Source organism: Salmo salar, chromosome 15 (genome assembly GCF_965601325.2).
Source record: "Salmo salar chromosome 15, fSalSal1, whole genome shotgun sequence".
Classification (NCBI taxonomy): Eukaryota; Metazoa; Chordata; class Actinopteri; order Salmoniformes; family Salmonidae; genus Salmo; species Salmo salar.
The window spans coordinates 30,540,624-30,551,127 of NC_138305.1; the positions used below are offsets into that span (position 1 = coordinate 30,540,624).

A 10,504-nucleotide genomic window follows, 5' to 3' on the forward strand; every position below is an offset into this window, starting at 1 on the left:
TGTATTACAGAGAGGTGCAGTGAAATGTGTTGTTTTACAAATAGGTGCAGTGAAATGTGTTGTTTTACAGATAGGTGCAGTGAAATGTGTTGTTTTACAGATAGGTGCAGTGAAATGTGTTGTATTACAGATAGGTGCAGTGAAATGTGTTGTATTACAGATAGGTGCAGTGAAATGTGTTGTTTTACAGATAGGTGCAGTGAAATGTGTTGTTTTACAGATAGGTGCAGTGAAATGTGTTGTATTACAGATAGGTGCAGTGAAATGTGTTGTATTACAGATAGGTGCAGTGAAATGTGTTGTATTACAGATAGGTGCAGTGAAATGTGTTGTTTTACAGATAGGTGCAGTGAAATGTGTTGTTTTACAGGGTCAGCCATTGTAGTACAGCACCCCTGGATCAATTTAAGGTTAAGTGCCTTGCTCAAGTACACATCGACACATTTTTCACCTTGTCGGCTCGGATATTCGAACCAGCCACCTTTTGGTTACTGGCTTAACGCTCTGCTACCTTCTGCCCTGAAGAATGTCACAACTCTGATATGCTTCCACTGATTTATTGAAATGCACAAACAGCAAAAGTTTAGATCCCCCATTGGGATCTTTCGCGGTTCCTCAGCTCATCGACATTTTGTGATGCCTAACTGCCCTTTTATGGATTGAAGTGAATTTGTTTTAGGTGAGATATTTTCCAGAATATCATAAGTAACATCACAGTACACATATTTTCTATTAGAGATCCCATTTGAAATTCCGATGTAACAGTTGGGGCAAGTTAATGACAGCACTGCTTCTTTTAAAACAATACCTTAAGCTAAACACAAACATTAGTAACCATATTCACAGTACATTCTTGGGCTAGTCATAGCAGGGGATTAATCAGAGAAAACATTTCATTCAAAATAAAAAATAAATAAAAAAGAATGTCAACATAACAATAAGCTGTGATCTGATTATTCAAAATGCCAGAAGTGTCCATTAACACTGAAGAACTAAACAAACCAGGCCATGGTGAATTGGTGAACCATTCTGTAACATAACAGTGAAAAACATCGACATAAACGATAGACTGGATAATCCATCAATACTAGACTGCATGATCTCTCATTCTACTTCAGAGGCAACTGATACCAAGAGGTGTTTGAATCTAGTAGGATATCTCTATGCTATATTACGTCATATTTAAACTCAGTTTTACACAGATGCCCCATTGGAAGACCCACCAGGCTTATGTGAGTAAGACATATATGGTATCAAATAGTCCTAATAATATAAGGCCAAGACGGACTGGCCATGGGGACCCTCTTTGACAAGGGCTGCAAACCACTAATATAGACACTGATAGTGCAGATTGTGGATACATAAGGATATATCTAGATACATGAGGACTGTCACTGTACACACATCCACAGCTACAGGTGAGAGAGGATGGTGTCTCATTTCACATGGTCTCCGCTCCAACTAGTTCGGTTCATTTTTTCAGGGACATCTTGCGAAGACCCTTCATCCGATACAGCAAGCCGTCGATGAAGTCCTGCCAGGAAACAGTGGAGAAGATGTGAGTGAGAGGTGGTTATACTGTGTACAGGTTAAACAGTCAATACGTGCATGCACAACACAGTTTTAGGTGTGTTCATGGAAACTTAGTGGAAGTATATCTCACTTGTTGTGGTTGTAAGAGCCATTTTGATAGGGTGTATGTTTGGGTTTGTTTTGGGCTGTCACTTCTCACCACTAGAGAGCAGTCTCACTGGGGTAAGGGGTTGTGTGGTGGGGTCAGGTCCTGGGGTCGTGTGTATGAGGGCCCAGGTAAACAAGTAGCAGTCATGCATGGGTCAAAGGAAGAGTCACCGTTTTTTACCGCACCTCACAAGATAATAATCAATCATTTAGGGGCTGCTTATATTTGTCCTTTTACACACTTGTACAAGTGTCAGTGTGTCATGGAAATGTGTTTCTTGCATATCCCAACTCTCCCTGAGACACCCACAGGGAGTGGGGTCAGGGCCAGGGTCACCATTGTCCAGCGCCCCTGGAGCAGTTGGGTTTTCACCTTGTCGGCTCTGGAATTCAAACCACCAACCTTTAGGTTACTGGTCCAACGCTCTAACCTCGAGGCTATCTGTCTCCCGTTAGAAAGATTGCCTGTATCATTGGATTATTCATTAAACGGTGCCTCACCCATCATTAGCTTGTCAATAACAGTTTCCACATCCTTCATGAATCATGTAGGTAACTTTGAAATAGCCAATACCGCGGTAGTTACTATATCAGGCTTTTAATTTCTCTCAGCTGAATGTGCATGGGGCTCAGAGGGAAGCTGCTTAGGGGAGGACGGCTCATAAAATGACTGGAATGGAGTGTAACGGCTATGAATGGAGTGAATGGAATGGTATCAAACACGTGTTTGATACTATTCCATTCCGGACATTATTATGAGCCGTCCTCCCATCAGCAGCCTCCACTGCTAACTACATTATCAAATCCAAAGGGCCTTGCCTCTCAATACAATTTGTTTGGTGCTTCCTTACCTCTTTGGGCTTGCCACAGTCTTGAAGAAGGTCCTGTAGAAATAGAGATGGGAAACATGAACCCTTTCACTCTGACTCTTTATTCAAAAAACATAAGGTGTTTTTGACAGATTTAGAACAGGGTTGAAATAGTTTCATTTCTCGTTAAAATAGTGTGAGCGTTTGGTTGAGCCTGTCAATGCCAGATGGGCTGAGTTTTGCACTTTGGCGACCGTTCCAATGCCAGCCAAATTCAATTAAGCACAGCTACAGTATTTGCAGGAAGATGAATAGTGTTTGTACCCAGGTCTGAGTAGACCAAGGATTTTGCGCTCACATGTAGCTTTGCTCTCTGTTCTGCGTCTGACAGATCCAGCAACTCATCCATGTCAATTTCTAACTCTGGAATATCCTCCTCCTGAAAAAAGGGCAAAACACAAACAAAAAGAGAACTGGAATAAAACAAGAACCCAAATGTCAACAAGAGAACTCTCCATTTATTCTAATAATACATTTAACCAATGAAAAAAGGCTACTCTGAGTCTGAATGTCCTCTCTGGCAACTGTACACTACTGTATTTCTTCATCCAGAATATACATTCTGAGAAAGGGCATCCTTTGCTTTCTCACTCAACAATTTTCATTAACCTGATTGTTGATGGATGAACACACACAATGATCACTGTGAAATGAACAAAGCAAATAAGAACATTCCCTTTTTTTTCTCCGGTTTTTTTGTTGTTGGTTGCCAGCAGATTTCCATGTTGATAGGAAGTGATAGCATTTTTGTGACCCACACAGTCACGCACAGATAATAGTTTAGACACTTAGTCTTTTGTGTTGACGGCCAACAAGCTCAACATTCCCTGGCATACACTGGGCTTTGGTGGACCACAGTTGTCCCACTAATCATGCAGCCACAGCTACCAAAGAGCCAATGACATACTTTAAAAGTAAACAACCACAAAAAAAAGAGAGAGAGAATATATTGTGCATCTATAACTACAATTCCCATTCACACTGTTCTTCCATTTTAATATCAATGAACTATCGCAAACTTCTGACATAATGTGGATGGTAGATCTCCAGGAAGAGGTTTAGGCATACAGAGGGCTAATAGATCATACGATTTACCTAGAGAACACTTTCCCTGGCAAATTAGCTTCCATTGAAATGACCCTTAGGTTTCAATGATCATTTCATGAGTATGTTGGCCTATACTAGTAAATCTGTTCCCTATTGTATCTACAATTTGCCTAATGAGACAAAATGGCTGGCGATCCTGACAGTAGAAGATGGGAAATGACTGTTGACATCATTAATGAGTGGAGAAACAGCCAGGAAAACAAAACGCAAGTGCACCTAATGTTCCCTGCACACTTACAGAAAGACAAAAAGGTTCTTATTCCACGCAGCAGAATTTTTTGTCTAATTAATGCATGAAGATCATTTGTCATTTGTGTTGAGATGTTGCTTTTCAACAGCATTAGGGAGGATAATGGAGAAATGGGTTGGGCACTGAAATGGTTTTCGAGAACCGCAATCAAGAGTACAGTGCATACATTTTTCAAACCTCAAAATGACTTTGCAACTTATTTACAGCTGCATTACAACTGACAAACGGGCTAATTATAAAGCTCTTAATTTACAGTTGTCATCTCCTGCATTAAGGCACTTTTTTGTTGTACCACTCCAGAACAGGAAATTGTGGTAAAGAAGGAAGTTAGGCCTTGCCCTGTTTGTTTTCTGTTAGGTTGAGATAAAACAAGGACACTTTCCAAAATACATTCTAGCTTATTGTAGTGACATTTTTTATCAACTTTAACTTCCTTTATTTTTTCTCTTAATTAGTTCCACTAACTGAGAAGGCATCAAGAAGCAAATACATATTCTGCCCAATAGATAATATAGTTATAGACCAATGAGGGTAGTACGCTACAGAGGATAGTGCTTCAATCAATCAGAGGGTAGTGCTTCCTGCCATCCAGGACCTGTCTACTTCTTCCATTTAAGAATGCTGGAGGCCACTGTGTTCTTGGGGACCTTCAAATGCTGCAGATTTTTTTTTGCCACCCTTCCCCAGATCTGTGCCTCGAATTCCTTCGAACTCATGGCTTGGTTTTTGCTCTGACATGCACTGTCAACTGTGGGACCTTATATAGAAAGGTGTGTGCCTTTCCAAATCATTTCCAATCAATTGAATTTGCCACAGGTGGACTCCAATCAAGTTGTAGAAACAGCTCAAAAAATGATCAATGGAAACAGGATACACATGAACTCAATTTCGAGTCTCATAGCAAAGGGTCTGAATACTTATGTAAATAATGTATCTGTTTTGAAATTTTAATACATTTGCAAAAATGTATAAAAACTGTTTTTGCTTTGTCATTGGGTATTGTGTGTAGATTGATGAGGATTTAACAAAATGTGGAAAAAGTGAATGGGTCTGAATAATTTCCGAATGCACTGTACATATTACCTCAAATACCTCGACCAACCTCTATCCCCGCACATTGACTCGGTACCCCCTGTATATAGCCTCGTTGTTGTTATTTTATTGTGTACCTTTTTTTCTTTTACTTTAGTTTTTTATTATTTCTTATTTTTAGCAAATATTTTCTGCATTGTTGGTTAAGGGATTGTAAGGAAGCATTTCACAGTAAGGTCTACACCGCATGTGACGAATAATGTTTGATTTGATGAATGGGTGTACTTTTTGTCCCCTTGGACCTGGAACTAAATGTAGTCCCTCTGGCTCATCTAAATCAACAAGACAGCCTATTCCGCTGACACGGCAGCCTTTAGCATCACAACTCTGGAAAGCCAGAACAAGCTTGTCAGCAACAGTCAGACTCTTAGATGTAATGATCATAAAACAAGGACAAGGAAAATCATTAGGCTATAAAGCTAGATAAGGCTAACCCTGCAAGCTAAATGGGCCATTATCCCTTAAATGCAATACATTAGCTAATGTTTTGTATTGTATGACCTTGGAGCTTTAAAGTTATGTTCACCCCTCCTGCGGTAAACTTCAGTTGTAGGATCTTAATTTGAGCCAATTTGTTAGAGCAGGAAAATAATCTTGCAGCAACAGGAAATGTGAATTATTATGTGGATTATAATTTCTGGACATTTTTGTAGGGGTTGATACATTTTTCATTTGGGCAAATCAAGTCAAATTTCGAAGTGAAAATGACAAATGTTAGAAACCTTTTTAAAACTCAAATACACGACAAGTTTGCATGTCCTGATTTGCAAAAATTCTCAGTAACAAAAGAGTGATCAAATTAAGATCCTACAACTGTAGTTGTGCATTAAACTCTATTCAAATCCACACAATGACACCTCTTTATAGGTATAGTACAGGGGTTCCAATTAAGGTAATTTGGCAGCTGATGCTTAAGGTTACGCTGTGGGGTATTTCGACACAGACGCCTAGGGTCATGTGTTGAATTATTGAAGGTTATTCCTTAATTCACGTGTGGTTCCAGGGGTAGACTTTATCGGTAGCTTGATATCTTTTTTGCAATTTTTCTCTTTAAAACACACATTGTTCTAGAAACCCAGTGGAATTTAACAACAGCTAGGACTAGCTTCATAGATTGTGTTTATGCGGCCTGTATGTACCAGCCCTGCCTGCATTCAACACCATACTCTCATCATCGGTACTCTATAATCTGAAACCAACTATTACTAAACCATTAAAGGTCAGGTTCTATAATTTAGGGGGAAATTAGTTTAGGTATTGGGAAGCCAATGTCATTCACCGTGTGAAGCTAAGAGGAGATTTAAGCACAAATAGCTGAGAAATTAAGCTGATCCCCAGAATATTAATCAAGTCAAGGATATTTGAGCAAGAAATGTTCAGTGCCTTTATCTACGCTGTGGGCAAACGTTAAATCTTGGTAGGCTAACTGATGGAGGTAATCGCTTACCTGCCGTAGCATGCAGAGAGGATTTTCTCTGCAGGGGGAAGTCAATAAGTCAGCCATTTTGTTTTTTGGAATGAACCCCACACACAAAAAAGAATGTGACCTCTGACCTGTGTGTTATTGGAAGCTTAAACCACCTTTGTGGCATACTGGAGGGTAATGGATATGTTTCTGCTTCTACAATGTTTTCCTTTTAGTTTAGTGAATATTAATAAAGTCCAGATTACTTTCGTTTTCCCCCTCCCATAGCAAACCACTTCAGAGCTTCCTTGTATCACTTGGCAAGCTCCTTTACTCAATTCCTACTTTCTTTCCCCTGGCATAAATCAAATAGAACACACGTACTGACTGCTACTTAGGAAGCTTCAGTATTTACTCTATGAGTAACAAGTAGATTGTTATTGTCTTGATCTTTCCATCCTTTCTCAAACATATATGAACTATTTCTAACCTCAGTGTCTTGGAAAATAATAATGCTATCTGATACTTTATCATGAATGCAATGCGGGTCCAATCCCTCAGATCTGGCTAGGTCATCCTGGAGAATGTCAAGATTAAATGGCTTTGTCTTAATTTGAACCCACAACACAGTCTGTTGTACACTACTCTGGTATTTCCATTAATATAGGAACAAAGAAACAACTATTGAGAGACAACAATGAGTGCCTACAAGGGACGAAATATCTAGGAAACTTTCTAGAAAATTAACAATATTCTTTTGAAGGAATATGATAATAAGCTGGTGGTGGTTTCTCAGGCCAGTTCACTGTACTTCTCCACCCATACAAATGTGAGGCCTTACACTGTGAAAGCAGCTTCAGTTTTAATAATCCATATTTATCTTTCAATCAGAGCTACTGGATATGGTGTTAGTACTAAAGATGCAAATACATTGTATTTCAATGATTCTATTATTGATTATGTAAAAATTTTTTGACCACCACTGTACTATACAGTGCATTGTATAGCAGCATACCACCCTGCATCCCACTGCTGGCTTGCTTCTGAAGCTAAGCAGGGTTTGTCACCAGACACCAGATGCTGCTGGAAGTGGTGTTGGAGGGCCAGTAGGAGGCACTCTTTCCTTAGGTCTAAAAAGAATGTCCCAATGCCCCAGGGCAGTGATTGGGGACGCTGCCCTGTGTAGGATGCCGTCTTTCGGATGGGACGTTAAACGGGTGTCCTGACTCTCTGAGGTCATTAAAGATCCCATAGCACTTATCGTAAGAGTAGGGGTGTTAACCCTGGTGTCCTGGCTAAATTCCCAATCTGTCCCTCATACCATCATGGTTACCTAATCATCCCCAGCTTACAACTGGCTCATTCATCCCCCTCCTCTCCCCTGTAACTATTCCCCAGGTTGTTACTGTAAATGAGAATGTGTTCTCATTCAACTTACCTGGTTAAATAAAGGTAAAATAAATTGTTTCAGGCCAACTTTTATTATGGACTTTCTTACAATGGGGGCAAAGGGGACATTGGATGGGGGCCAGCACACCGACTCTATTGTCACCCACGCTGCCAGTCATATGACGCCTTAGTTGAACCCTGACTGGGCCCTTTTCTCTCTCAAACACTGGGGTCTTTAGCCACCAGTTATTTACTTCCATATAGGCTTCACTGGCTGAGGGACAACTGTGTCCCAAGGTCATGTGAAAAAAGACAGCGTTCCTGACAATGTCCTCCAGGAGGGAAAAGTAGAAAACTTTAGCTACAGTAGTTCACTTACAGTACATGTGATTTTAGACTTTTAATAACGAAAGTTGGTTTAATGGGTCACATAATATGAATATGTGTATACTGATATGTGTTAATCAAATAAAAATAAAAATTATCCTAATGTTAGCATTGGTTGAGGATAAACTGATCCTGGATCTGTTTCCACAGGCATCTACAGTATCTTCTATCATCTATATATCTTCTACTTATGGTCTATCTATCATCTATATATCTTCTACCTATGGTCTATCTATCATCTATATATCTTCTACCTATGGTCTATCTATTATCTATATATCTTCTACCTATGATCTATCTATCATCTATATATCTTCTACCTATGGTCTATCTATCTTCGATCTATCATCTATCTATCCTCTATCTATCGACTATCTTCTACCTCCCAAAACAAACGTTTTATGGTACACAGACAAGGAGCCAAAACTGGAGGCCAAATTTTAGTTTCCATTTCATTTCCTAGGGGCCTGGTAATCAAATTGCCACAGCTGAGGTTATAATTGGACCGAGCTCCCTCTGGTTCCGGGACTAATTATTTGAGTCAATCAAGCCTTCATACTTAGCCTCACCCAGCCTCATTCAGGTTCCCAATTCAGTTTATCTGGTCTGGAAACCCACAGAGAAATATCCCAAGATAGCTAGATCCTGTCACAGCATGAAATAATCAAAGTACTGAACTCTATCTCCTACTCTCTATCCTTTCAGTGTGAATTATTCACAGTAGAAACAAGGGAGCACTCTCCCCTCTTCCCTCACCTCTCCTAAACTCTGTTCATCCCCTTCACTAGCAAGCAACTGTCGCTATGGGAGCTCCCTTGTCTAAACTAAAGCTTGCTTACTTTACCATTATATTTACATCATGCCCTAATAAGATAGCCCAGGACTAGTTTTGATATATTACACCACAATGGTGAAGATCATCACTGGTGTAAAAGGAGCTGACCTTAGATCAGAAGATAGCTGAAACTCACCTCGCAGTCAAACAGGAGATGCAGCTGCCCATCGATCCACTCCTCGATGTCCAGCCTCTTTTGCAGGTCCTTGCGGTTGTACTTGACCGTGAGTTTTCCCAGTCTGCGTTGAGGAGGCTCCTCTTCCGCCTTCTCCTCACCTGGGGTTTGGAACAAGACCCTGTGCTGGGGACCCGTTTGGTTGGACATGCCCCGTCTGTCTGTCTGTCTGTCTGTCTGTCTGTCTGTCTGTCTGTCTGTCTGTCTGTCTGTCTGTCTGTCTGTCTGTCTGTCTGTCTGTCTGTCTGTCTGTCTGTCTGTCTGCACTGCTGTCTGTCTGTCTGCAATGATGTCCGTCTGTCAGCACTGCTGTCTGTCTGGCTTCCTCTTGTGCTCTCTCATCTGTGTATTCCTACTTCCAATCCCCCTCTGTATCTCTCTCTATCTCTATGGCCTCCTCTCTTTCTCCCTCTGCCCTGCTTTCTCTTCTCTCTATCATTTCCTCATACTTTCTCCTGTGCTCCCTCTTTGACTCCACCCTCCTTCTCTCTCTCTCTCTTTCTCTCTCTCAACCCTCCCCTCTCAGTCTCCTCCCCTTTGCCTTGCGTGCCCTCTTCTTCTTTAATTTCCTCTCCTCTTCCTCACTCCTGTTACACTCTCCTCTTCGTCTCCCCTCTTCCTCTCTCCTCTCTTTATCCCTGTCAATTTACTTTTTTATTTTCTGCCTCTGTCTGACTGTCTCTCGCCTTTGCTCTGTACATGGTAAGAGAGCAAATGATTTCCTTTCCTTTTTGTGTGTGTGTCTGTGTGATATATATATATATATATATATATATATATATATATATATATATATATATATATATTACAGTAGAGAGAGAACGAGAGAGGGAGTGAGAGAGAGAGAGAGAGAGAGAGAGAGAGAGAGAGAGAGAGAGCAATTAAAAGTTTGTTAGAAAAGTGATAGCTTGTTACTTGGAGGTGCCGGTGGATAATCATTGACTTCAAATCCCAAAGGAAATGATTGCTATCAAACCCACAACATGGGGAGATTTTGACAGATGGCTTGCTGCCCTTACTTCGAAAATACATTTAAAAAATGTACAGTATTGCAGAGTACTTTTTGCAAGTCATCTATAGGCTGCTGCTTGAGAAAGAAAACATTTGCATTGTAAATTATAATTTACCTTCCTTTTTCCATATCCCCACTGTGACTGGAATCCACGACTCTTTCCCCTACAGTGAAATTAATTGAGAAGGAGAACAACAGCAATGAAAGCCAACAACAAATTCTGAACCTACACATCAATGCATAACTGACCAAATAATGAAAGACAAGCATTGGAATTTTGAATTCCGTAGTGAGTGTGGAAGA

The 10,504-nt window shown here is 40.4% G+C and overlaps 1 protein-coding gene across 1 annotated transcript; it reads right to left on the reverse strand.

Moving 5' to 3' along the window:
* Positions 1 to 541: 541 nt before the first annotated feature.
* LOC106571138 (protein phosphatase 1 regulatory subunit 14B) lies at positions 542 to 9,677 on the reverse strand. The gene is made up of 4 exons (XM_014143851.3): positions 9,151 to 9,677; positions 2,848 to 2,928; positions 2,532 to 2,564; positions 542 to 1,534 (listed from the first exon to the last, which is right to left on the reverse strand). Exons 1-4 carry the CDS (start codon positions 9,337 to 9,339, stop codon positions 1,472 to 1,474), a joined length of 366 nt encoding a protein of 121 aa, XP_013999326.1. The 5' UTR covers positions 9,340 to 9,677; the 3' UTR covers positions 542 to 1,471.
* Positions 9,678 to 10,504: the final 827 nt, after the last annotated feature.

Excerpts from the sequence above, each read along its gene's own strand:
- LOC106571138 (XM_014143851.3), bottom strand. The coding sequence starts at position 9,339 with ATGTCCAACCAAACGGGTCCCCAGCACAGGGTCTTGTTCCAAACCCCA. Across the intron at positions 2,929-9,150 it reads ATCTCCTGTTTGACTGCGAG|GAGGAGGATATTCCAGAGTT; the intron begins GTGAGTTTCAGC and ends CCCTTTTTTCAG. Across the intron at positions 1,535-2,531 it reads ACTGTGGCAAGCCCAAAGAG|GACTTCATCGACGGCTTGCT; the intron begins GTAAGGAAGCAC and ends GTTTCCTGGCAG.